The sequence below is a fragment of the Cnephaeus nilssonii genome (genome assembly GCF_951640355.1).
Source record: "Cnephaeus nilssonii genome assembly, chromosome: 22".
Classification (NCBI taxonomy): domain Eukaryota; kingdom Metazoa; phylum Chordata; class Mammalia; order Chiroptera; family Vespertilionidae; genus Cnephaeus; species Cnephaeus nilssonii.
In genome coordinates, this window is record NC_137093.1 from 25,197,388 (window position 1) to 25,224,839 (window position 27,452).

Below are 27,452 nucleotides of genomic sequence, written 5' to 3' on the forward strand. Positions count from 1 at the left end.
CACTCCGCCTCGACACGCAGAGCCGCTCGGCCGCCGCCGCCGGTGCCTCCGGGGCTATTGGGGCCGCGCCTCCCAGCCGGCGCCCTTTAGAGAGGATTGGGGCGGGAGCGGCGGGCGGGAGGACGAGGGAGCGATGGTTCAGCCCTTCTCCCCCCACCCCCGTGGCCTGGCCCGATGGTAGCGCCCGAGGTTGCGGGCTTCGCGCCTGCGCAGTGCGGCGCCTAGGGGGCCAGGGAGAGGGAGACGGACGTTGAGAGAACGAGGAGGAAGGAGAGAAAATGGCGTCCACGGGTGAGTGTGGGGGAAACGCGGCCGCGCCGGCGACGGCCAGGGCGCCCAAGCCGGGGGCTGCTCGTCTCTGGGGGGTGGTCGGCACGACCGAGTGGGGTTCTGAGGAGGGGGTGAGGTCCCCGCCACGGTCCGGCGAGCTGAAGAGCCCGCTTTCACCCTCCCCTCCCCCACCGGGCAGGCCGGTTCTGGAATCTTCCAGCGCCCCCGCCGCGCGGGGGGCTCGCGGCGGCGGGGGCGCGCGGGGCCTCCGGTGGCCTCCATTGTGTGCCGGTCGGGCCCCGCGCTCCGGGCCGCCCGCCACGTGGGCGGGGCCTGCGGCCTCTGGGGCCCCGCGTGGTGGCGGCGGCGGCGGCGGGGTCGGCCCGGGCCTAGAGCCCGGCACCCCGAGACTGGAGGTCGGGGCGGCCCGACGGCGGCTCGAAAAAGCCGCGAGCATGCCGTCCCTCACTCTCATCACCACCCCTTCCAGGGGGGGCGGCCCGAACCCGAGGGCGATCCTGCCTCCCCTCGAAGCCCGAGGGGGGAGCAAATAAACAAAAAAGGGCCGGCGGGCTTGGGAGCCGAGGGGCGCCGGCCTAGGAGCGCGGGCCCCGTCATCCTGAAGGCCCGGCCGGCGAGTTCCAGCTCCGAGCCCAACTTCTTGCCCGACGACTGGGCTTTATCCGGGTTGAGCTCCCCCCTTTCCAAGCCCACCCCACCCCCCCCAAAAAAAATTCTGTTCCCACGGGCTTCTTCGGGTTTTACTATGAATCCCGCCTCCTTCCTGCCCCAGAAAGCAATTCAGGAGCTTCCCGGGGCAATTTTCCCGCAAACGCCGAGGGGGAGCCGGGGTCCGAGGAGACCAGCCCGGATCGCGGGCTCCACCGAAGGGCAGGTCTGGCCTCCCTGACCTGGAGAGACAAAAGGCCCGAGCCGGCGCGTGAATTCCGCTCGGGCTGGCCGCCGTCTCACGCGTTTATTTGCCTAAATGAAGCCGACAGGCTTGTTCCTGTGGAGGGTGGATACGGGGAGGGGGAAGGGGGAGGGAAGGAGCGGTCTAGGACAGCAAGCTCAGGGATAGGGGCTCGCATGTGGCGTCTCGAGTGGCCCCTGGTGCCAGGCGTGGTTTAGGGGTGCAGCCTGAACGTGGCCCGCAGTTGGCAGCCAGCTCCTGCACTCCCCGGAGGTGGTTGGCAGGGGCATGGGGGTATGCTTAGGCGGCCCCACGCCAGGCTTGAAAGGCCGCGGGAGAAGGAAGTCGAGAGAGAGAGGGGGTGGGGGTGGGGGAAACGCTCCGAGTGGTAATTTAAGAGAGTCCAGAATCCAGCAACTTAAGGACATTGCTCAGTAGCCGAGCAGGTGAATGCCAGCCGTGGGTGCCAGGGTACAGGGTGCCCCTAGGAGAGATTGTGTGGCGAGATAGGCCAGGGTTGTGCCTGCTTCTGTTCCGCTTCTGTCTCCTGCTGCCCACCGTGCGCTCGGTTAGAATTCCCGTGGCGCCGCGTGTGTGTGGACACCGGAGTGGATCCGGCTGGGGAGTCTTTGTGGGGATAAGTGGGGTGAACTTTGGCTTACTTCCCTGCAAGACAAAGGAGTTAGGCTAGGCCTTTGCAGAGCTTTTTGAGCCTTTCTGACCTCCAAGCAAAGCATTTTGACTCCACAGAGTTGCCCCCATCCTGATACTCGGTGTAGTCTGAAGCCCCAAGTCTCTACAGTTTGGGTAGTGGGCGCAATCAAATATCTAAAAGCCACTGCCTTGGGTAATGCAATGTTAGATTTTTAGTTATTTATTTTTTTGGTCCTCATTCGTATTATATATTAGAAGAGTACTTAAAGTACAGTACATGCCCATTTTAACGAAGACTACAGTGCAAACTCCCAATGAACTGCCAGTCAGACCAAGAAATGAGAATATTGCTCACACTCTAGGCCCGCTCGGATCACAGCCCCCTCTCCTCAACGCGTCCATTTTTAGTGAAATCAGCTGCGTATTTGGGAGTTAAAAAGCAAAACATAACTGATTGCTAAAGACTCTGACCCGTGTGTGACTAGCGTTTTTGAGGCCATGGAATGTTTGTGTGCTGCAGGTAGACAAGTTCTCGGAAAACAAATTTTGCTGCCTCCCTTATGCTACCAACGTGGGGCTAAAGCGTCTGGTTTCGCACTGATCTGAGGACATTGGCTGTTACATATCAGCTTTGCCAGTTTATGTTTTACATAACCGTTCTTGTAGAAAAGTCCTCTTGCAAACATGGGACTTAGATGTCAGCGATTTGGTATCATTTCTCCAGAAGAAACCTCAACAGAATGGAGGTTGAAATATTCAATTTTTGTGTGCTTCCTTGGTGTGTTTGTTTTGTGGAGACCACAGGGGAGTGATTTGCATTTACTTTTTATTTGCCACATTGAGCACAGCTTGTAGTGCTATTGAAAATGCCTTACGGTTTCTCCTGCAGCTGCCTTCAGGTTGGTTTCTCTTGAGCAAAACAATGCATCGCCTTTGGGCAGTTAATTTGATAACGTTGATTGGGGTTCTGAGTTGAGGGCGAAGGAGGAAAGAAAGTAGGCAAAGTGTGGAAGTAGAAAGATGAGCTGACTTAAATGAGATGGAGTCATCAAAATGTTCTCAGGCCAGGTGGACTTTGGAGTAGAGGTAGAAACCCCTCGATGAAGAGCTGCAATGTCAAAAACTGTTTGCTTTCATATGAGGGGCTATTTTCTGAATGGACTAGAAAGGACCTTTTGTTTAGTTCTAATGTCAGTACTGTCTTGTAACAGAATAAGATATGTATTTCTTGTGGAGAGCAAAGAATTGGGCAGAATTTTAAAAAATAATTACTTTAGCCCTAGCGGGTTTGGCTCAGTGGATAGAACGTGGGCCTGAAGACTGAAGGGTCCCAGATTCCATTCCAGTCAGGGGCACGTGCCCAGGTTGGGGGCTCAATCCCCAGTGTGAGGCATCAAGAGGCAGCCAATCAATGATTCCCTCAAATCACTGATGTCCCCCTCTCTCTCTCCCTTCCTCTCTGAAATCAATAAAAGGATATTTAAATTTTTAAAAAGATAATAATTACTTTAGCCCTGGGTGGTGTGGTATAATGATTAGAGCGTTGGCCTGTGCACTGAAGGGTCTCGGGTTCAATTCTGGTCAAGGGCACACACGTGGGTTGCAGATTCATTCCCGGCCCCAATCTTGCAGGAGATCTCCCTCCCTCTCCCCCCACCCCTCTCTCTCTCTCCATGTCCTCAGGTGAAGATTTAAAATAATTACTTTAAAATACATACATATGTTTAATTCAGTACTGCTGTGAAAACTTCTTAATCATTTCATTTTCTCTTTGTTTTCACTATTTGTAGACCTTACTGGACCAGAATTTTTAATCCCTTTTTATATATGTTATATGAAAAGGAAAATTACAGGAAGTTTTACTTAGGGAAAAAAAAAGAGGGGCAGAAAAATTGTGGCTTTTTTAAAAATTGAAATCATTTTGAGTTTTAAAAAGATGACTTTACCTAAAACCAAGTTCTTCCCCAAAAGATTAAATGCTTTCTCTGCCAGTTACCAGGATACTACCTTAACTTCGGTGGGATTTATAATGTCCTAGCTTTTGAGTTATTGTACAGATGTAGCTCTGATACAGTCAAAAGCAAACCCTTTAACCCTTTGCACTCGCTTGCTTTTTTCTCGATTCCTTTATTCTAATGCTAACCGTGTCGAGTCACACTCGACATCCGAGTGCAAATAAAACACTGAATTGAGATGACTGTTCTGTTTTCTACCAGTTCTGCTAGAGAATGCAGTTAAAGTTAGTCTAATTTGCTAAGTGAGGGAGCAACAGAAAGACTAGTTTTTGAGGAGATGTGTCTATCTACTAATGTAATCAACCTGGTGTTGAGCATTGTAATGTCAATTGCCTCCTTTTTTATATGAAGATAAAACTTCTGGTCCTGTTGGTTCGTCTTGTTCTCTGTTAGTCTTAGGATGATGATCATGTATTTGAAATGACAGCCTGTGGTTAAGGGGGGTTGTGGTCATGGGAACTGCAAAGTATCTCTGCCAAATCAGCTGATCTTGACCTCATTTGTTGGCACTGTATTCAAACTTTGAGTTAAACTGGCTTAGACTTATTTTTGGGGTTGATATTAAGAAATAAGAGATACTCAGCCCACTGGTATGGCTCAGTGGTTGAGCCTCGACCTAAGAACCAACAGGTTACGAGTTTGGGTTCCCATCAGGGCAGGCTCGATCCTCAATAGGGGCTGTGCAGGAGGCAGCCAATCGATTTTTCTATCTCTATCCCTCTCCCTTTCTCTCTCTTAAAAAAATCAATAGCATATTTAGAAAGAAATAAGAGGTAATCGTTTGGACCTCTGCTGGCCCATAGCTTCTCTCTAAACAGTTAAAAGAGTTCAGAATTCCTGCTCCCTTTCCCCCTACTTCTTGCCTTTCCTGACTTCACACTATTTTCTCGCCTTGTTTCCTCCAGATTACAGTACCTACAGCCAAGCTGCAGCCCAGCAGGGGTAAGTCAGTCTTTTTCAATAGTATTTTGTGTGTGATTGATTAATGGAACAGAGCCTGCTGTAGTTGTGGAGGGTTTAGTAATGGAATCTGAATGTTCTATATTCAGTTTTTGCACTTAATTTCTCTTACAGCTACAGCGCTTACACCGCCCAGCCCACTCAAGGATATGCACAGACCACACAGGTAATCTTTAAGATAGATATATATGTAGCTGCATCCCCAAGTAAAATGTTTCTATCAATCATTCAAACAATAGCCAGCACAGTTCTTTTTAAAAAATTAGGTAATAGAAAAGTGTAATGTGCTTGTAATAAAAATAACCAGGCATTTTAAACTTTCACAGTGGGAATGCCATTATATATTAAACCATCCCCAAACTGGGAGTTGCTAGCTCTCCATATCTTTCTAGTATCATTTCTCAAGTTAGGTACCCTGCTCCATGCTTGGTCCTATGTATTCAGTTCTATTGAGGAAGGAGATATGACATCTGGCAAATGAAAAAATGCAGTGCATAGATATTAAGGCATTTACCAGTGGTCGGACAGTAAGTGGAGGGGTCAGCTCTTATCGCTACCTGTAAGAGGTTAAGGGTTCTTCAGTAAATGAGTCTGTGTTTAAAACCCTAGGCCAGCAGATTCTAGAAATTAGCCTCCAAGTGTTCTCAAGATCACCTCAAATTCTGAAATGGTCTGTGGCTTAAAAATGGGTACTAATAACTCTGCCATAGAAATATTCTAGAACAGGCAGAATGATGTGATGTGTCGGGCAGATCCTACGTAACTGGTCATTCAGATCTAGAATATGATCATGCTAATACCTGAAAGAACAGCTCATTCCTTGCCAGTTTTCTGTATTACTGATGTCCAAGTTCAAAAGACAGTGCTGTGGATATGCTAACCCTTAGGAGACATGCAGTGTTCTAGTTCATTTTCTTGGAGGTGAAATCTTTGTCCTACTGAAAATCTGGTTTTCAAAATTGTAGATTTGGACCCCATTTTTACTTTCCTTCCTCTTTGTTCATTGTGTCTTCCTAATATTTGTTTCCAGTTGCTAAAACTGGTATGCTTAGTGCTGGCAATTGTACACCTGTTCCCTTATTACTCATCCCTTGAGAGTACCTTGTTAATCTCCTGTACAGTTAACTGTGATTTTGCTTAATTATCTCAGGAACTTTTTTGTAGTTAAATTTACAAAAATATGTGTGCATCAGATCAGGGGAAACTCACAGTAATGTGATAAATCTTATTTGAAAACAATATTTTCAACTTCTAAATTGAAAAACTTAGAAGTAAATCGGCTGTGGGGTGTTTTTTGTGGGTTTTTTCTCCCTAAAAATATAAGGTTTATAGATCTGAAGGTTTTCCATCCATTTCCTTTGAGCAGGCATATGGGCAGCAAAGTTATGGAACCTATGGACAGCCCACTGATGTCAGCTATACCCAGGCTCAGACCACTGCTACCTATGGGCAGACAGCCTATGCAACTTCTTATGGACAGCCTCCCACAGGTAAAGCCTGCCTTGGAGATACTTTGGGTCCCATCAACTAGGGTGTTTGCTAAGAAGCTTGTTACTTGTGCTCTTTGATGTATATTCTGGTCCATAGCTTGGCATCTGGCATTCTTAGGAGGAACTCTTTTTTTTCTCCTTTTCCCTTATATTCTCCTTGAGGGATCGCTAATAGAATGTGGGTGGAATAAATTCCAAGGGAGAAAAGAATTTTCTCTTTAGCTATTTTATACAGTATATTAAATAATCTCACAGCAAAAGGGCAAATATATAAAAGATTGTGCTAATGCTAATTTTGGGTAAGAATGAGCCTTCTTAAACTGACCTGCTAAAAATATCAAACTGGTTTTCACATGTTTACTTCATCTGATAGTGTACCCTCTACTTTTTGTTTTGTGCTTTCCACAGTAGAAGGGACCAGTACAGGTTTGACTATCCTGCTCATTCTTGCATGGGAAATGCTTTCCATCTTGTTTAACCCTGTAATGTTAACCCTATAGGTGTTTTCATTAGTTTAACCCTCAAACTTTCTAACATCATACACAGCAAGGTGCTAATGGAAAACTGCTTCAGGTGCCATTCGCAGATCCATGTCTTTTTCTTTATGTGATTCTGGGGAAAGTTCTGCTTTTGTTTTATTTTACATTTTTCTGTGTCAAGCCTTAATAATAGTTCACCTTTCCAAAGGTACTTCAGATGACTATTCCCCAGCTGATTTCCCCATGTTCCCTGAAGGTTAGGTGCATGATTAGATTTATTTAGAGGTGAAGGCTGCCACCCTGCATGTCAGTTATGTTTGTCTGTCGGTTTCCAGTCCAGACACATTTTATTTTCTATTTAAGTGATGAATTATTTTAATTCATATTATGTCTTAATAAATATATATATAAAATAGCATTCCAGGGAGCTATTTTAAGAAAAACTATTCTAAGAATTAGAATAGAATAAACTGTATCCTAATACTGGTGTTGAGAGTGGAGTTTATGAAAATTTTACAGTACTTCTATGTTCAGTGCTGTGTAAATGTTTTGATTCCCTACCTTCTCCCCACCTACTCCCATCTTTATTATTGCTACTATTATTATTAAAGAATACTTACTTCAAAAGTCTTACAGATGTAAAAACTTTTTGTCAAACCATCTGCAGTTCTCTTAAGTTATATATAGAGTCTTTAGTGGGGAGAGACCTATTTGTAATTTATCTTACTGAGTGACAGTGGCCTGGATTTGATGGGAAGTACTCCCTCATCTAATACGTATCTTGAATAGGTTGGGGAATGTTTAAACTTTCTATTGGATTTTTAACAGAATTTTAAAATTGTGACATGAACTTCATGTATACAAACTAACATTTTTTATTGAGTTATAATTGACATACAACAGTTACGAGTGTGCCGCATAATGATTTTATACTTTTATATACTGTTTTGTGAAATGATCACAGTAAGTCTAGTTCATCCATCAGCGCTTGGTTATAATTTTTTTCTTGTGATGAGAACTTTTAAGGTATATGCTTTTAGCAACTTTTTAATACATATGCATTGTTCTACTCCAGTGGTCGGCAAACTCATTAGTCAACAGAGCCAAATATCAACAGTACAACGATTGAAATTTCTTTTGAGAGCCAAATTTTTTAGACTTAAACTATATAGGTAGGTACATTGTTATTAACTTAATTAGGGTACGTGGTATTTTGTGGAAGAGCCACACTCAAGGGGCCAAAGAGTTGCATGTGGCTCGCGAGCCGCAGTTTGCCGACCACTGTTCTACTCCATTTTATATAAGGGACTTAAGCATCCTCAGATCACAGGGATCTGAAACCAATGCCCCACAGATACTGAGAGACGACTGTATACAGTACAGCTGTATATCACCATGACTTGCTTATTTTATAACTGGAAGTTTCAGCAAAACAAGTATAAATTAAAAAGAAATAATAACTGCTTAGATCTAGCTTTTGGAGTCCCTGGATCATTTTATAGGAACATGATAAAATCATTTATAGGAAATGTAGTGGTCTTTCACAGAAACCGGTATCTTTGATGAGCAAGAGATTGCACTTAAAAATATAAGGAGCCCTATCGGTGTGGTTAAGTATAGACCTATGAACCAGGGGGTCGGAGTTGGATTCCTGTCAGGGCGCATGCCCAGGTTGCAGACTCCATCCCCAGTGTGGGGTGTGCAGGAGGCAGCCTATCAGTGATTCTCATCATTGATGTTCCTATCTCTCTCTCCCTCTCTTTTCCTCTCTGAAATCAATAAAAATATATTTTTAACAAATAGATATAAGGAATGTTGATACAGACTTTATAGTTTATGGAGGACTGTCATACCTCCCTTAACCCTCCCATGAACCTTTGGCATGGAGGAACAAAATTTAAACCTGATGAGCAAACTGAAGCTGAACCAAACTAAGTAGGTTCCTGATAGAGGTATTAAGTGGGTTCAAGCACACTTAACTACTTTTCTCCTTAACCTCATACTGCTTTACGTGTAAAAGTCATTGGATAATTATTGGAAGGAATATATAAAAAAAAAAAACATTTTTCTCTTCTAGACTTTTTAAAATTATTTCATGAGAAGGGAAGCTATAGAAATCTCAATTCATTAATTGGAATAGAAATCTTAAACTTTTAATTTTTACTGTTCAAGCGAAACAAAAATTTTAGATTTGTGTGATTTTTTAAAATATATTTTTACTGATTTCAGAGAGGAAGGGAGAGAAAGAAACATCAATGATGAGAGAGAATCATTGATTGGCTGCCTCCTGCACACCCCCTACTGGGGATCGAGCCTGGGACCCTTCAATCCGCAGGCCAATGCTCTATCCACTGAGCCAAACCAGCTAGGGCTGTGTGATTTTTTTTTTTTTACTTTTTAAAAAATATATATACTTTATTGATTTTTTTTTTTTACAGAGAGGAAAGGAAAGGGATAGAGAGTTAGAAACATCGATGAGAGAGAAACATTGATCAGCTGCCTCCTGCACACCCCCTACTGGGGATGTGCCCGCAACCAAGGTACATGCCCTTGACCGGAATCGATCCTGGGACCCTTCAGTCCGCAGGCCAACACTCTATCCACTGAGCCACACCGGTTAGGGCTGTGTGATCTTTTTTAATACCTTTTTCCTTAAAGATGTCGGTGCATGTGTTGTCTTTTTTGTTGTTGGTCTTTTTTTTTTTTTTTTTTAATATTTTGCTTTATTTTTGCTCATTTTGCTTGGCTGCTTGTGTTGGTACTACAGATTAATTAAAAGATTATTCATTAACTCAGTGTCTGTTACTATAATCTTAGCCCTACAAAGCTCTGTTGCTGCATAGTTTTATGACATGAGTTATTTCCCTGATCAGTTTCGTTTTTGTTTTTAATTTTTCTTGTAAATCTTCTAGATGGCCTGTCGTGTAGGGGGGAAATCTGTGTAGGATTAATAGTGTAGGTGGAATTAGAGTCCAGTTAAATTTAAATAAATGAGTGCTCTATATGATTGACATTAGGACTCTGCACAAAACTGTTAATAAACGTTCAGATGAACAACATTCCAACTCAAAAAACTTACACTGTTTGAGGCTTACTGTTTTCTTTGAGAACAAAATTACTATCTTTGTGTATAACTAATTTTAGAATTTACCAAAAAAAATGTTTGGGGTGTAGAATAAAGTTATTGTACCCTGTGAAGTTTAAGGTCCTAAATCTTAACTAAAATCACCAGTCTTGATTCATGACTTGTTAACACTGAAACTTTTTTTTCTTTAGTGAGATTTGGATTTTTCTTTGATGGGTATAAATGCTGATGACTAGAAGTAACTTTTTAAAATATATTTTATTTCAGAGAGGATGGGAGAGAGAGAGAAACATCAGTGATGAGAAAGAACCATTGTTTGGCTGCCTCCTGCCACACCCCCAACTGGGGATCAAGCCTGCAACCTGGGCATGTGCCCTTGACTGGAATCGAACGCAGGACCCTTCAGTCCGCAGGCCGACGCTCTATCCATTGAGCCAAACCAGCTAGAGCTGGATGTAACTTTTTATTGTATGGCTCACTTGTGCTTACTGACCAGGAGGAGGAATAGGAGGGAGGTGAGCCCAGCCCCAGGAAAGGTTGTAACACCTCTCACAGTGAAGGGAGCTGCAGATTTGGGGGCTGGGAAGGGCGGTGTCAGACTTCCAGCCCAAGTTCCAGGTGAAAGGGCACATGGATCCTGCCTGGTCCAGCGAAGACAGGAGCTAGACAGAGCTGTGAGAGCAGGTCTTTATGACACTTGCTGGGAAATAGTAAGGGGGCTCTCGGGTCTACCTCCTATAGATGAGGAGGAACAACACCTTTTTGCTAGTGGTAGGTAAATAAGAGACTAGACCCATGTGCTGTTTCAATCTTAACATGGTAACAAGCATTTTTTTAGTTACTTGTTACTTGAAACAAAATTAGCAGTTCTTAGAAGTGTTTACTCGTTAACATCTTCCACTAAAAATTAAGCACATTCTCTAGAATTTCCAGTTTTCTTAAATTAAACATGAACTGCTCATGATGGAGTGCTTGGGACTGAAAACAAGTAATTTCAAATTGTGGGTTTTAATGTTATAACTAGTACTTGGATCCTTATTCGTAGCCATTTTAAGATGTTCTGTCATTGCTTTTTACTTCCATTTCTGGGACATTTTATTTCTGTTTGAGAGGTTTTGGGGGTACTTAAATTCAGAGAATTTAGGTCTTAAATATTGGTTTGTTGCTGCTGCTCTTACTGAAGGGGAAATATTTAATGGAGTTAAATACGGGGTGGCTGCAAGTAGGTGGTTCACAGATGGTTCTGATGATGAGTGGTTAGGTAGCTAGATCTCTGAGGAGCCAGAACTCTGACGCGACTCTCGTTTGTTCCAGGTTATACTACTCCAGCTGCCCCCCAGGCCTACAGCCAGCCTGTCCAGGGGTATGGCACTGGTGCTTACGACACCACCACTGCTACGGTCACTACCACCCAGGCCTCCTATGCAGCTCAGTCTGCGTATGGCACTCAGCCTGCTTACCCAGCCTATGGGCAACAGCCGGCAACCACTGCACCTGCAAGGTAAGAACACATTCACAGTCTCCTAACTCCACAGTGCACTGGCCTCAGCTATTCGGGAGAGAGAGCAACTACACACACTCAGAATCCGTGATTTGGTTTCTTTTTAATAGTTGCTCTTGCGTACACTTAGGTGTGGTTTTGTTGTTGTTGGTTTTGGTGTTTGTCAATCCTCACCGAGGATATTCTTTTTCCCGTTGATTTTTAGAGAGAGTGGAAAAGGGACTGGGGCGGGTGAGACACACACATCGACTGGTTGCCCCTGCATGTACCCCGACCGGGCTGGGAATCGAGCCTGCAACCAAAGCACATGCCCTTGACCAGAATCGAACCCGTGACCCTTCAGTCCAAGGACTGGAGCTCTAACCACTGAGAAAAACTGGCTAGGGCTGTTTGTTTTTATTTACTGATGTTTAGAGGGGGAGAGAGAAAACATCGATTCGTTCTTCCACTTGTTTATGCGTTCATTGGTTGCTTTTTGTATGTGCCCTGACTAGTGATCAAACCTGCAACATTGGCATATCGGGACGATGCTCTAACCATCTGAGCTACTACCTGGTCAGGGCACTCAGCTGTTGGCTATATTCTTAGTCATTAAAGTAACGCACTAGAACACACTACACATTCTTCTCCATTTAGTAGAGAAATGGTACCATCCAGGGGCCAAAATAAGGGTGGTCAACGTAGTTTCAGAAGGGAGGCCTATTGGGGTAGGAGGAGGCTATTGTATTAACTTTCTTTAAACCAGGAGAAAATTGAATGTGTGGTTTACCTCAAAGCAGAACAACTAATGATGCTTTTACCTTTGGTTTTATTGGCCCCGTAAATGAGTAACAGCTTTCTCTTTGGGTAAAACATGGTAGATAGGTTGGGGGGAGGAGGAGCATCATATGGCTTAAGAAACAGTCATGTGGCCCTGACTGGTTTGGCTCAGTGGATAGAGTGTCAGCCTGCGGACTCAAGGGTCCCGGGTTCGATTCTGGTCAGGGGCATGTACCTTGGTTGCGGGTACATCACCAGTGGGGGGTGTGCAGGAGGCAGCTGATTGATGTTTCTCTCTCATCGATGTTTCTAACTCTCTACCTCTCCCTTCCTCTCTGTAAAAAATCAATAAAATATATATATTTAAAAAAAGAAACAGTCATGTGACTCAATTGTCAGTAAAGGATATGTCCATATCTGGAAGTCAACTTAAGAAGTTGACATGATTTCTTTGTATTATGTAGTGGCTTGGTAATCCAAATATAACAGGCGAGTATAAATTCTTAACTGGGTACCCTGCTGTGGGGTGAATATTGGGGCAAAGTTCATACTCCATGACTGGTTAGCAGGTAAACATTATTAATTATTACTTAACAGAAGATTTTAGGTATTTTCTTTAGGCAGTGCACTTAGGCGGTTTCTGCATACAGTCTTGACAGAACATTGGATTCTGATTTGAAAGTTGTTTTGTGTGTGTGTGTGTGTGTGTGTGTTTTAAGGGAATAACAGGATATCCAAGCCATAGCTGGAGGGTTTTATTTATTAAATGTTTTTTTCTAAATCATCCTTTTTGGTTCCTTTTTTCTTAATTTTCAATTCTTACCATTTTAAAACAGCTGTCTGTCTTATGATCAGTGACAGCTATTCCCCTTTCCACTGGAAAAAAGGGGGTTTGTGACCTATTTCAGCTCTTGGGAGAAATCAGTACTTCCCCAGCCTCTCTGGTCTGCCTACTGATTCTTGGGGTTTTGCTTAAGATAGATCAAGCTTACTTTGCTACAGCCCTAATGCAGAATGTTGGAGCAAAGAGGTAATAGGAACCACTGTGGTTCTTTTCCTTGGGATTGGGATTGATTTTCCTCACTTAACAAGGACATTTCCCAGGTCGTCAGAGCAGGAGGGGCTGGGGGGTATATACCTACTATGTATTTCCATTATAGAAATTTTGAGGCAAGCTATGGCTGTCCAAGTTAAATGTTTTTTCAAGTCTATTTTTAATAAATGAGAAACATAAATACACAGTTAGTACAGATCTATAAATGCTATGGACTTACATAAATGTTACTCTGACCTAAAACATGAATTATTATTAAAGTTTTCTTGTTTGCTTTCAACAGTCCTTTTTGAGAAATAGCAATTTCTTTTTTCTTTTTTTCCTTTCTTTTTTAAAAATATATTTTATTGATTTTTTACAGAGAGGAAGGGAGAGGGATAGAAAGCTAGAAACATCGATGAGAGAAACATCGATCAGCTGCCTCCTGCACATCCCCCACTGGGGATGTGCCCGCAACCAAGATACATGCCCTTGACCGGAATCGAACCTGGGACCTTTCAGTCCGCAGACCGACGCTCTATCCACTGAGCCAAACCAGTTTTGGCTGAAATAGCATTTTCTTTACTAACAAATTACTTCCCCCCTCAGATCACTTAAATTGGCAACACAAACTATTGTAACTACCTTTTTATAGCTGTTAACTTGGAACAAAAGCACTATGGCCCTAACCGGTTTGGCTCAGTGGCTAGAGTGTCGGCCTGCAGACCAAAGGGTCCAGGGTTCGATTCTGGTCAAGGGTCCATATTTCGGTTGCAAGCTTCTCCCCGGCCCAAGCCCTGGTCAGGGCGTGTGTAGAAGGCAACCCAGTCAGTGTGTTTCTCGGTGTTTCTCTCTGTCCCTCTCCCTTCCACTCTCTCTGAAATCAATTGGCGTGGGGGGATATCCTCAGGTGAGGATAAAAAACAAGCACAATGATGTCTCTTCCATGGATGTGATTAGTTCATCCCCTTCCTTAGGGTTCTCCAGCAAATACAATTGGACCGACACTGGGTTTGATGTAGTTCGCTTTAGAATTGGATTTATTTCCAAATTCAGTCCTAATGTTGCATATTGCACAGAGATTTGTAGAGTTCTTCTTACCCAAGACTTTTATGGTTGAGGGTGAAAAGGCTCGCTTTTTTATTTCTTCTTTTAGACCACAGGATGGTAACAAACCCGCTGAGACCAGTCAACCTCAATCCAGCACGGGGGGCTACAACCAGCCCAGCCTGGGATATGGACAGAGTAACTACAGTTATCCCCAGGTACCTGGGAGCTACCCCATGCAGCCAGTCACGGCACCACCATCCTATCCTCCTACCAGGTCAGTCTCTTTGCTTCTGCTTCCTCGGGTGATCTGTGTTACCTGATTCCCAATGATAAGCCTGAGCACATGTTGTTAACTTTAAAACCTCAGTCCTGGGTTCCCATAGCAGGGCCTGGCAGCCAAGAACTCTTCTAAGTACAAACAAGATTCTTACCATTCTAGGTTCTTTAAATTTGCTCTCTCAGTTAATTCAGATGGCTGAGAAACAAATATTTGAAAGCAAGCAAAGTGCAGAGCATTATATTTTAAAAAAAGAAACTTCACCTTAAGCATTTTGTATTTATCAATGCAGAAGTCCATTCATGCACTGGTCTTTTAATGGTGATCTGAGGCTTTTAGTTTTTTATTACAGTTTATTTGTTCTGCATTCTTTGTCTTAGGTTAACCACACCGGCATCTACAGCATCCAGGTTTAGTTTCTTTAAAGTGTAGGAAGAACTGCAAGTAGTTCCACTCACATTTAAATTGAAGCAAGTTCTCAAACTTTCCTGAATTATGCGCTAAAGTGTTAACTTAGTTTTGCTGGAAGAAATAACCCCCCTTTGCACTCACTTCATTGGTTTACACATTAAGTGCGGCAGGCATAAACAGGGTTAGGAGCCGTACAGCTGACTGGGTGAGAGTCTGCACAGCTTGGGGTAGCAGTGGGCAGGTCTCCCAGCAGTTCTCCCACGGAGCCCACTGCACCTGCTACGCTAGGGGCGTTAATCTGGGGAGTTGAATAGGTGCACTCGGTGCAGAGAGCTGCTGAGTCCATACAGCTGCGGGGAGAGAGATGGTGATAGAGGCTTAGTTTAATTGTACTTAAAAAAAATTTTTTCATTATCATGGTTCATATGGAGTTTAATACCAGTTCCTTAAAGCTTTGTTTCTGTTTAAGAATGTATCTTTGGTTCGATTCCCTGCCATATCAAAAAGATGAATATCAGTGTAACATTCATCTTTTATACAGTGCCTTGATTCTGAAGTTTCTTTATCCGTCTTTTCTTTATTAATGCCCAGATTTCATAGATGATTGGCATGTCTGAAAGTTCGAAACTATATATAGCCATTTGAAATACGTGTTTTTTAAATATATTTTTATTGTTGATAGTATTACAGATACCTCACATTTTCTCCCCCTTCCTCCCAGCTCCTACCCACCCCATCCTCCACCCCATCTTCACCACCTTATTGCCCATGTCCATGGGCTATGCATATAAGTATATAAGTTCTTGGGTTTATTGCTTCTTGTTCCCCCAACCCCACATCGAGTGCAAGGTGTTTTTATTGATTTTAGAGGGCAGGGGAGGGATAGAACGGTAGAAACAAATTCACACGGTTGATATGTAGAAAGTAAATGCATTTTTAAGGGTTTCTATGTCACATGCTATGAATGTCTCTTGTATTTAGGGGGCTTGAAGGAATAAGCCTGTCCTTCCTAAAAAGCTGTTTTTTCTTTCTTTCTTTCAGCTATTCCTCTTCACAGCCAACTAGTTATGATCAGAGCAGTTACTCTCAACAGAACACCTATGGGCAGCCGAGCAGCTATGGACAGCAGAGTAGCTATGGCCAACAAAGCAGCTATGGGCAGCAGCCGCCCACTAGTTACCCCCCCCAAACTGGATCCTACAGCCAGGCTCCAAGTCAATATAGCCAACAGAGCAGCAGCTACGGGCAGCAGAGTGAGTTGCTAAGAGAGAACACCAATAAGAGTGGCTATGTTTGGAGTTTCTGAACGTGGGGAAATGGTCTTTATCATTGTTTGCTTTCTGACTCCAGGATGCATCTTTAGGGCATAGCATCCTGGCTGATAGCTTGGATGTCCCAATAGAGACTTCAGTGTTTTCTTCAATTTAATTGTTATTAGCATACCTTGCAAAAAAAGAGAAGAGATTTCATAACTGGCTAGAATAAATGATTTGCACTGGCATCCCTGGTCTCTGGGGAAATTTTATGCAGTGAGTGAAGTCAGCATTCCTATGGCCTGCCCATCCCAACTCAGTGACAGTAGCAGGTAGTTACTGAAGACCATTTGGATAGTCATGTAAATGCTATCTGTGTTTTGATTTTGTTTTCTGTTTACATCCATAGAGCAAAAAGAATTCTTCCTCACAGGATAGTTCCATATATGTAGAGAAGTAATCAAAAACTCAAACCGTCTTCACAATTTAATCTCTTCCCAGATTGTTGTATGTGGGGTTTTTTTTAATTAAGTTCCATTCATGGGCATGTGTTATGACTATGAAATGAGTAGTGCTGCTTGATGGAACCCAACCCTTAGCCATGTGCTAAACCCCTAAGAAACCTGGCTCTATTTTTTGAGATATCTTATAATCCAGAACCCTACAGACTTTGGGCTAGAGGGCTTTTTGTAGTTTGGGAATGGTTTATTGTAGGCTAACTGTAGGAGGTTACTCCACTTTGATGAACCAGCACTTTTTTGTTGAACTTCAAAGAGCCTATGATTAGGGGTGTGTTATCGAGGATGGTGCCTTGGTTAGTGCTTTGCAGTTGAGAATTCTGTGATTCCAGGAGAGAGTACAGCAGGCAGTGGTATAAATGCTGGTCCATGGCTTACAAATGTGACTCTTTCCTCAGGTTCATTCCGACAGGACCACCCCAGTAGCATGGGTGTTTATGGGCAGGAGTCTGGAGGATTTTCCGGACCAGGAGAGAACCGGAGCATGAGTGGCCCTGATAACCGGGGCAGGGGAAGAGGGGGATTTGATCGTGGAGGCATGAGCAGAGGTGGGCGGGGAGGAGGACGCGGTGGAATGGGGTAAGAGCAAACCTTTTCTCCTTTTACCTAATTTTGTTTCATCCATAGGATTTTCAATGGAAAGAAGGGACTGAAAGACATAAGAAATTTAGTTCTACATTTCCATGGACAATCTGTTGAGCCCAAGCCATCTTCTAAAACATGGAAATGTCATCTTTCTGGCATATACTAAGTGGCAGTTTGCTTTTTTCCCTGCCAGTCTACTTGGGTGGGTTGGGGAGAACAAAGAATGGTTTTGAAATTAGAGCTTTCAGTTCCCTTCATGGTTTCCAGAGGTCAAAAGCCTCTATGGGTAATAGACTTGGGATGGAACACACACAACCCTTCTAACAATCTAGGTTTATAACTAATTGTCTCTGAATGGTTGTCTTGAAATACCTGGTGTATATACTGCTGAAAAGGAATGCAGCTGTTTTCCACAATGTTTGTCCCCAACTTGTGTTTGTACTCCGAACTGTTGAACATAATGCTGAAGATCTTGGTCCCATAACCCTTGAACTACGGCCTGAGGTGCACCTGGTACACAGAAAAATCCAATAGCTTTTTGCAGAGTAATGTATATAATTAATTCTAGTATTGCTCCTTATTGGAGATCTTAAGTCTAAATCGGTTTGACCATTTTGATTGATGGCACAATCTGGTTTAGAAAACTTTGCTTAGATCAATAACGTAACCCTGCTACCTGTGCCTGCCCTTCCCCTCCCTTCTCCCATTTCCTCTTTCCCTTCCGGTATCTGTACTTTGATGAAGGTGAGGTATAATGTTGGTGGTTAACATAATCCAGAAGGCTTAGTTCTGTGTGTGTTCTGTCCCGACATAAACTAGTATAAAAGTTATGCAGAATGTTCTATTCGGTATAAATTGGATTTGACGCCAGTTGGTTCAAGGAAAAATTGAATGGGATTTCTTTTTTTTAGAAGTGGGCTTCAAAATTAAGATTTTAAAATTTTATCTTTAATTTTTGTATTAGCAAATCTGTTAACTATTGAAAGGTACTGATATTCTGCATAACTTAAAAGTCTTTGGTGAAATCTTTATTGGAAGAAACAATCATTTTTACAACATGCAAAATTTTATGAATAATTTGGTATACAGTAAAATCAATCCTCTGATTTGGCGAATGTCATTCCATTATAAAGGTTTCACTTCTTTATGAATGTTTTAAAATAGATATAGACACTTGAAATTACTATCATCACGTCTTCAATCACCTAAAAGTCTTAGTATATTTCAATTGCAAAACCAATTTCAAATGTACTCATTTTAATACTTCAGAAGTAATAAATTCTAATTTTGCTAGATATTGCTAGGAGAGGGGTCCGCTCTTCCTGGATGAGAAGTCTCTCCTGGAGCCGTAGGAAAAATCCTGGCTTTCCCCATAGGTTTTTCAACAGACTGGGCAGCAGTCAGTTGGATCCTTTGGGGACAGGACAGGGGCACCCCCTCCCTCTTTTTTATTGTGGTGTGGTGATGGTTTTCAGTGTCTTCTGCAGGTAAGGCACTAAATGTTGTTAACGTGCCCTTTTTCATTGCCTCAGTATTTTGATATTTTCATTGGCTGTTAAACGTGGAAACTTTTTAACATGCTTTGTCGCATTTATATGCTACAGGTTACAAAGTGAGAGCCTTGTATACACTTCAATACTTAAAAAGTACCCGTACTCAGTACTCAGCCGGCAGCATAATGAAAAGTGGGACTAGACACGGTGTCCATATGGAGAGGAAAAATATACATAGAATATTTTTAACAAAATGTTTTCATTGTATAAATGGAATCCTTCTGTAACTTTGGTAACTGCATACTTGTTGTTTGGTAATGAACCAGAGGAGGTATAATAATACTCTAGAATTGTGTAACATTAAAGTATAAACTTTTGTGTTTAAAGAGAGGGAACATTTTATGGTGTGTACTTTTAAAAAAAAAAGGAGACAAAGCTGCATGCAACAGCTTAAAATTGTATATTCAGGTATTAAAGGTGCAATACTGGTTAGAAAAAGTTCAGGGCCTCCCACTGAGGAGCTGCCTTTATTTAATTTAAAGAAGGAAAAAAAGCCCAATTCATAGTTTCTTACCCTTTAAAGTATGTAAGGCAGTAACTTGATGCTGCCATTGTTGTTGTTCTCAACTGATATGTCTGTAAAGTTGCACCCCCAGTCCATTTAGCCTTGGAATTGGTTGTAAATTTTCTTTTCACAGTGATTGTAAATTCATTAGTGCCCTGCAGTGTATGGCTTTATGCTGAAGATGGCTGGATGCGTCCTCTGGTGTGTGTTGTAGTCATTAGTGTAGTTGTCTCCTTCATTATGCTGTGACTTGTTAGGGAGCCCGGGGTCTCTTGGTTCTGCCCTGGGAGAGGTTGAGGGTGCACCTTTATGAACATGGAAAGGTTCATCACAACAGTTGTCCCAGCTTGCTATTCCTCTCTACACCAAGCTCTCTCTGTTTTTCAGCTGATGGGGTGGGTGTTTGGGATCTATTTTCCCCCTCATTTGCCAAGTATTGCACTATTAATACCAGCCCCCGAAATGAAAGGAGCCAACCACACTGGTGTACAATCAGACAAGCAAGGTTGTATATAAAGGAAGTTGAGCAAGCTGCCCTGAAGAAAGGCATAGTGACAAGATGAGAGAGATGCATTGTTTGGAGATGTTTAGCCAGTGCCCTTCTTCCCCACGAGCCCCCCCAAGGCTCAGAGCGGTACTGGCTTTTAAAGGGAAAGGCCTTCATTTCTTCGTTTATCCCCCCAGCAGCGCTGGAGAGCGAGGTGGCTTCAATAAGCCTGGTGGTAAGTTTTTGAGTATTACCATGGATAGTGTTTAAAAAAAATACAGTCAGTTTTTAGAAAACTATAATTTTTTATTAGTTTCATAAGCGGTTTAAAAATGATCTATACAAAAGAGACTAATGGGTACTGCCGGCATTGTCTTAGGGGTAATAAGGTTAACCTATGGTTACAAAACAAAGGGTAACTTGAAGTATTGATCTACTGCTTCTGTAATATGGGGGAGAATACATTTTTAAAATTTGGAGGAAAAATTTTTACTTAAATTTAACACTAATTTGGCACATAAGCACTGAGAGTGTATTTGGTTAATGGTTTAAAAGCAAACCAGCAAAGAAAAAACCCTAGCAAACCTTTCACAAATGTTAAAGGGGCACTGCTCCATTTTAGCGGTGCGGGTCATTTTGAGTTTAATGAAGCCCCATCAAATGGTGGTATAGTAGATAGTTATGTGTGTTTGTAAGGTTTTGTAGCTTGCAAGACACGCACTAATAATATTTTATATGATCTTTCCTGGTTGGCAGGACCCATGGATGAAGGACCGGATCTTGATCTAGGTAATTTTTAATTTTTATCTTTTACACTGTGCTTTATACACATTTAGCACACAAGTGAGTGTGTGGTCGAGTTTAGCAGCCTCATAGATGAATGTGATATTATTAGTGTCAAGGGCAGTTTGGGGCTTCCTTTATCAAAAGCATCTATTCACCCTAGCCAGTTTGGCTCAGTGGATAGAGCGTCGGCCCACCGACTGAAGGCTGGGTTCAATTCCAGTCAAGGGCACCTACTTTAGTTGCAGGCTTGATCCCTGGCCTTGGTCAGGATGTGTGTGTGCATGATGCAACCATTCAGTGTGTGTCACACACCGATGTTTTCTGTCTCTCCCCCCCTCTCTAAAATCAGTGGAAAAATATCCTTGGGTGAGGATTAACAAAAAAAGGCACCTACTCACAGCAGCCTTAAACAAAATAAACCAGAAGTTTCATGGCTTTCTTATTAATACGGTTGGTAGTTCTAGTTTTGTGATGAATACTAGTAGGCAGTAGGGACCAGTTGGTTAATAAGCCCCTATACATACATGACAGTAACTCCTTTCTGTCCTCTTTTTTCTGGAAGGCCCACCTGTTGATCCAGATGAAGACTCTGACAATAGTGCCATTTATGTGCAAGGTTTAAATGACAATGTGACTCTGGATGACCTGGCAGACTTCTTTAAGCAGTGCGGCGTTGTTAAGGTAAGTTAAAGCATCACCCATGCCACCTGGCAGGTCTTCAACCACCGCGCCTTCTAAAGAGACTGAATTGCTGTTAAGAGTAGTTTCTGAAGTTGACTGATTTTTCTTTCTGGATGTATTGTGATTTGCTCCTTAACATACCAGAAAATCCGTTTTTTAATTGAATCTTTACTTTAAAAAAAAAAATAGTCTTAATTTTGAGAGGGAGAGAAACATTGGTTTGAGAGCGTAACATCGATCGGCTGCCTCCTGCACACCCTGTACTGGTGATCGAACCGGCAACCCCTTGGTGCACGGGACGACATCCAACCAACTGAGCCACACCGGCCAGGACAAAAACCTTTTTAAAAAATAGATGCTAAGCATGGTTTAAGCATACTTGATAATTTGGCCATAAGGCAGTACTATTGTGGAAATATATGAGGGTCAACCAGAAAAAAGCCATTGGAGTTTACATATAGCAGGGAACATGGTTAACATGGAACATAGTATGTTAAATAATGAGTGTTACAGAGGAAAAGAATACAGCAAGAAGGGCAGGCATTAAAGGAACGGAGCCGTCCATAAAGCTTGGAGTGGAGAAGGTATTTCAACATAATGGAGGGAGCTGGTGTGACTAGAAAGTTTTGATCGGCGCTACTGGAGGTGGTGGGGTGGTGAGAGGGGGAAGACTAAGACATGGATTTTGAGACAGGAAGGTGGGGTCCCCTAGAACAGAAGCTCAAGGTTTGGGAATCTTGTATTTCATTTATTAAGTACATTCTCTTAAAAACAGTTGGGTTGATTCTGGGTTTTTACTGTATAAGCCATGCTGCAGTGAGCATCCTCGTACACAGCTCCTAGTGCACGGTACACTAGTTTCTCTAGTGCAGGCGTCCTCAAACTACGGCCCGCGGGCCACATGCGGGTGTTTTTTAAACTATAGTCCGGCCCTCCAACGGTCTGAGGGACAGTGAACTGACCCCGTTTAAATAGTTTGAAGACCCCTGCTCTAGTGTGTGTACAAGTCATTCTTGTTACTCATGGTGGTTCTAAAGGTCACTACAAACACTTGAGTTAATGAAGGCATGTCTCACATAAGTCATAATCCTAAAAACGATTCATCCGGTAGTTATTTTACAAAGAGAGAAGGAGGTTCCGTCGTGGTGACTGCCTTAAGTTGGTATTCACATTTTCCCAGCTGGCCTCAGAGTTGGATCTCCCTGCACTGCCCGCCCCGCCCCTACAGTGTCCATCCTTGGGTCACCTGTAGAGAGAATGGGAATGAGAGGGCAGAGTGTTGTCTTGTGTGACCTCAGCTGAGTGCACATATGCGTCAGGCAACTTAAAATTTTTGCCACTCTGCATATCTGTCTACACATAACCACACAAGTGCCACTAGTATTGATTTTGGAGTTTATAAATTTTTATTTTCGAGAGTAGGCAAATTTGTATATATTTAATCCATGAAGGATGAGGATCAACAGTATCCAGGCATAAAATTGCTTAAGGTATGTACATGTTTAACTTCACAAGATGATGGTATGGCCGACCACTTAGACTCCCGACAGTATTACTGATTCACATTCTCCATACTCACCGCTACTGGGAATCATGTCTTTCAACTTGCTAGTTTTTCGATTTGCTTTTGCCCTGTACGCCATCTGCTATGAAATGTGTTTGTGTCATGTTCTCATTTTTCATTGGGTTATTGTCAATTTATATTACAGTTCTTTGTATTGTCTGAATGCCGAATAGAAAGTTCCACCCCTACCTGGGTCTATTTCTTGGTTGTCTTGTATACTTTTAATCTGTATGATCCTGTGTTAATAGCAGATAGTTACTCTGTTGTTGTGCTAAATCTTGATAGCTAGTAAGACAACTTATTCTGCTTTGCTCTTTTTCTTCAGGAATGTTTTGCTATTTACTCCTTGCTCTTCTGTATACATTTTGGAAGCTCCTTGAAAACACCAGATTGGGTGTTTACTGACTCTATAAGACAGTTTGAGAAGTGACATTTTTATAATACTGAATAGTCTTTTTTTTTCTCATGAACATTGTATGTCTCCATTTATGTCTTATAAAGGAGATTATAAACATATATATATATATATATTTTTTAAATGATTTCAGAGAGGAGAGTGAGAGATAGAAACATCAGTGATGAGAATCATTGATCTGTTGCCTTCTGCATGCCCCACACTGGGGATCAAGCCCGCAACCCCAGACAGATGCCCTGACCGGAAATCGAACTGTGACCTCCTGGTTCATAGGTCAACACTCAACCACTGGGCCACGCCAGCCAGGTGCACCTTTTTTTAAGCCCTATAATCAGACTTTCAAGCATCTCTAGGTATAAAAACAAATGTATAGATTGGACTTGGATCATGTTCACATTTAATGCAAAACACACATGAAGCCATATTCTTGAACGATGTGGCTCCTGAACTCAAGCCAATGCATCTGGTTTTCAGCTGAGAAACTAGTGGTCTGTTCGAGCTCCAGAGGGAACACTAGCTGTGTTGCACTTAATTAAGAATACACAGCCCTGTCTACTGTACGTAATGATTTGAAGGTTATTTTTGACTGTGCAAGTCGTTTCTTATGTGACGGACCATGCTGGACCACCTCTCGCTGGGCGCCTAGAGTGTGGGTGCCAGGACCCCAGGAGAAGAGGCTGGGGAAGGAGTGGGGCCCGTGCTGCTCACGGACACACTTGGGGGTTTTGAGCCTATTTTGGTTCTTAGGATAAAAGACATCTAAGGGGGGGACATAATTTTATATATTTGTTGTAGCAATTTAGGAAATAAGTCCCCCATAACTCCACCACTTGGATAAATTAACATCTTACTGAACATGAATCTGTGCAAGATTGTTGCCTTTGACGGGGACTTCTCTGAATGTCATGTGGACTTGATGGTCACAGTCTCCTGTGCTGTTTGATGCCTAGATGAACAAGAGAACTGGACAGCCCATGATCCACATCTACTTGGACAAGGAAACGGGAAAGCCCAAAGGCGATGCTACAGTGTCCTATGAAGACCCGCCGACTGCCAAGGCGGCCGTGGACTGGTTTGATGGTAGGGCCCTTGGCGTCAACGAGGGAGTGCTCACTGCACCGTAACCGCCTGCTGCCGGGCACTGGGGGCCTGGTAGCAAATGCTGCCTGTGTCCGCTTGCAGGGAAAGAGGCTTTTGCTAATATATTCAATTCTGACTGTTAGGACATCCTTCCCTGAAGTGATTGTCTAAACACAGATATCAGAAGGTACAGAACATGTTCGCGCTGTACTTTTTAATTTAAATATAGCTATGGCCTTGACATTGGTGCTGAGATTTCACTTCAGGCAAAATCAACTCGCAGGTGTCAGGACAGGTCCTGGCCCTCCTCTCTGGGCACTTCATGTTCTTCCTGTCCTACTTCTCACCCTGCGCTGGACAGGGTGCCACCCCCACCCCACTTTTCCTCGAGGTGTTAAGTGTGTCTAAAGGCTTTTTTCTGGTCCTTCCAATAAGGCTCTTAGATTGTGGGCAGGGCCCGCTGGTGCAGCAGGGTGAGGGGTAGGAGAAAAGGGGTGGTCTAGCCTTGCCTAGGCCTTCAAGAAGGAAGGAAGAGTTGAAGGTTGGGAGGAATTGATGTTCTGCTCTCTCGTTCTAGGGAAAGATTTTCAAGGAAGCAAGCTGAAAGTTTCCCTTGCTCGGAAGAAGCCTCCAATGAACAGCATGCGGGGGGGCATGCCGCCCCGAGAGGGCAGGGGGATGCCGCCGCCGCTCCGTGGAGGTAGGCGTCCACACCTGCTCTGACCATTCCTGGGCTGGTTTGAAAGTTCTTAAGACCCTTATCTTGGAGAAACTGGATTTCTAGAATAGACAAGCTAATTAGAAATACAAGAAAGGGACGTAATCAATGTCAGACTACTGAATGCTGGCAGTGAACTTTATGGGAGTGTCGTGGCCGGTGTGGCTCACCTGGAGCATAGTCCTGTGTCCTTCCAAGGTCTCGGGTTCGATTCCAGTTGGGGCACGTATGGGAGGCAGCTGATCGATGTATCTCACATCAGTGCGTCTCTTAAAAGTTTATGGGAGTAAAAGGAAGCGAGGAATATGCTTTGGTTGGCCAGAGGCTGGAACCCCCCGCCTGGGTGTCAGCCCTGGGGCTGTTGCATTTATGCAGCTTTGGGCTCTTCATCTACATGAAAACACCGGCCCTCCCACAGCCGCCGTGGGAGCTAACTGGATTCCCAACCACACGGCCGCTGTACATGCAGAGTGCAGCTCAGGACCTGGGGCTGTGGGGAGGGGCAGATGGGACCATGACGACAGTGGCCACTTCCCTGGTGCTGTAAAGGGTGACTGTTCTTTCGTGTTTCAGGTCCGGGGGGCCCAGGAGGTCCTGGGGGACCCATGGGTCGCATGGGAGGCCGTGGAGGAGACAGAGGCGGCTTTCCCCCACGAGGGCCCCGGGGTTCCCGAGGAAACCCATCCGGAGGAGGAAACGTCCAACACCGAGCTGGAGACTGGCAGTGCCCCAATCCGTACGTGCTGCTCTGGGCCAACCGATAGCCTGCTAGTGACGTCACCACACACCTTGCCCTGTTCCCATTCTGAAGAGAAGTGGTGTGTTCTCTGTCCAGAGAACTTGTATGATGACTGATTGCTATTGGGGGGCCCCAGGGCCTCTTACTGGTGGTGGTGGAGTGTGTGCCTGCTGACAGGTTGTCTTTGCTTGTTCAGCTTCCTTGGTTCAATCGGCTGACGCTTTCTATTGTACAATCTCATGCAGGGGGTGTGGAAATCAGAATTTCGCCTGGAGAACAGAATGCAACCAGTGTAAGGCCCCGAAGCCTGAAGGCTTCCTCCCGCCACCCTTCCCGCCCCCGGGTAGGTACAGGTTTGGGGAGCATCCCCTCAGCTTCTTGGTTCTAAACCTCTTGTTAACTTGGTGGGCTTGGTAACCTACAGCTGTCCCTGCTGAGAGCCCGGTCAGTGGTTCAGTAAGGGCCTCTCTGGGCCCTTACGCTCGTCACCACTGCTGAGTGGTGGCCAACCCAGGTGTCCCGACCGAGGCAGGCTCTGCTCCGGGACGAGAGCCCGAGCAGCCTCAGGCAGGGCCACAGCTTTTGCTTCCACCCGTCTGTCTCGCCGCTGATCGGTCCTTTCTCCTACCGTAGGCGGTGACCGTGGCAGAGGTGGTCCTGGTGGCATGCGGGGAGGAAGAGGTGGCCTCATGGACCGCGGTGGGCCTGGTGGCATGTTCAGAGGTGGCCGTGGTGGAGACAGAGGTGGCTTCCGTGGCGGCCGAGGCATGGACCGCGGTGGCTTCGGTGGAGGAAGACGAGGTGGCCCTGGGGGTCCTCCTGGACCTTTGATGGAGCAGATGGGAGGAAGAAGAGGCGGGCGTGGAGGACCTGGAAAAATGGATAAGTATGTGATGGTGAAACCACCCGTGGGCTCCTAGGCGCAGCCGGCTGTCCGCAGGCAGGAAGCTCCCCCGGGACCCAGGTCTGTGAAGGGCTTCCTCTCCTCTCCCCGTTTTAACCTGCGTCCCCCCTTTTTCCCCCTCGTAGAGGTGAACACCGTCAGGAACGCAGAGACCGGCCCTACTAGATGCAGAGACCCCGCAAGCTGCGTTGACTACCAGATTTATTTTTTAAACCAGAAAATGTTTTAAATTTATAATTCCATATTTATAATGTTGGCCACAACATTATGATTATTCCTTGTCTGTACTTTAGTATTTTTCACCATTTGTGAAGAAACATTAAAACAAGTTCAATGGTAGTGTGCCGAGTTTTTTTTTCTCTCCTTTTAAAGATGGTTGTTTAACTAAGACTAATGGGAACCCCTTGTGAGCATGCTCAGTATCATTGTGGGGAACCAAGAGGGCCTCTAACTGTAACAATGTTCATGGTTGTGATTTTTTTTTTTTAAATAAAATTCCAAATGTTTATAAACAGTCATCCTTCTCGGCCTCTGTTCCGCAGTTGCTGCATGTCTACTTGGGGTAGCCCCTGTCCCCCGGGAGTGGGGTGCCTCCAGACAACGGCTCATTTAAGGGTCATGAGGGAAAATCTGAAATGGTCCCGACGTGAAAACAAACTGAGACAACGGCATTGGTCATGGTGCTGCCAGCCAGGAAGCGGGGGTTGGCACGTCCCTTTGAGAGGGGATGTCACAGCCCGGGACTGGAGTGTGGTGAGGGCTGTGGT

General features: G+C 44.2%; 1 protein-coding gene across 3 annotated transcripts; it reads left to right on the forward strand.

The window, feature by feature from the left end:
- Positions 1–134: 134 nt before the first annotated feature.
- Positions 135–27,201, forward strand: EWSR1 (EWS RNA binding protein 1). Of its 3 annotated transcripts, none has more exons than XM_079763221.1 (17): positions 135–291; positions 4,758–4,794; positions 4,927–4,978; positions 6,179–6,302; positions 11,181–11,367; positions 14,316–14,483; positions 15,939–16,150; positions 17,067–17,247; positions 19,996–20,033; positions 20,555–20,587; positions 21,147–21,265; positions 24,195–24,324; positions 24,902–25,024; positions 25,616–25,778; positions 26,027–26,124; positions 26,415–26,667; positions 26,811–27,201. In XM_079763221.1, exons 1-17 carry the CDS (start codon positions 279–281, stop codon positions 26,848–26,850), a joined length of 1,971 nt encoding a protein of 656 aa, XP_079619347.1. In that variant the 5' UTR covers positions 135–278; the 3' UTR covers positions 26,851–27,201. The 3 variants fall into 3 exon arrangements, with proteins under 3 accessions (XP_079619347.1, XP_079619348.1, XP_079619349.1); XM_079763222.1 differs by having other exon boundaries at positions 19,999–20,033; XM_079763223.1 differs by lacking the exons at positions 135–291; positions 4,758–4,794; positions 4,927–4,978; ... (3 more) ...; positions 15,939–16,150; positions 19,996–20,033 and having other exon boundaries at positions 16,165–17,247.
- The last annotated feature ends 251 nt before the right edge of the window (positions 27,202–27,452 follow it).

Coding starts and splice junctions, on each gene's coding strand:
- EWSR1 (XM_079763221.1), top strand. Junction 11,368..14,315: donor GCAACCACTGCACCTGCAAG/GTAAGAACACAT, acceptor TTCTTCTTTTAG/ACCACAGGATGGTAACAAAC. Junction 14,484..15,938: donor CCATCCTATCCTCCTACCAG/GTCAGTCTCTTT, acceptor TCTTTCTTTCAG/CTATTCCTCTTCACAGCCAA.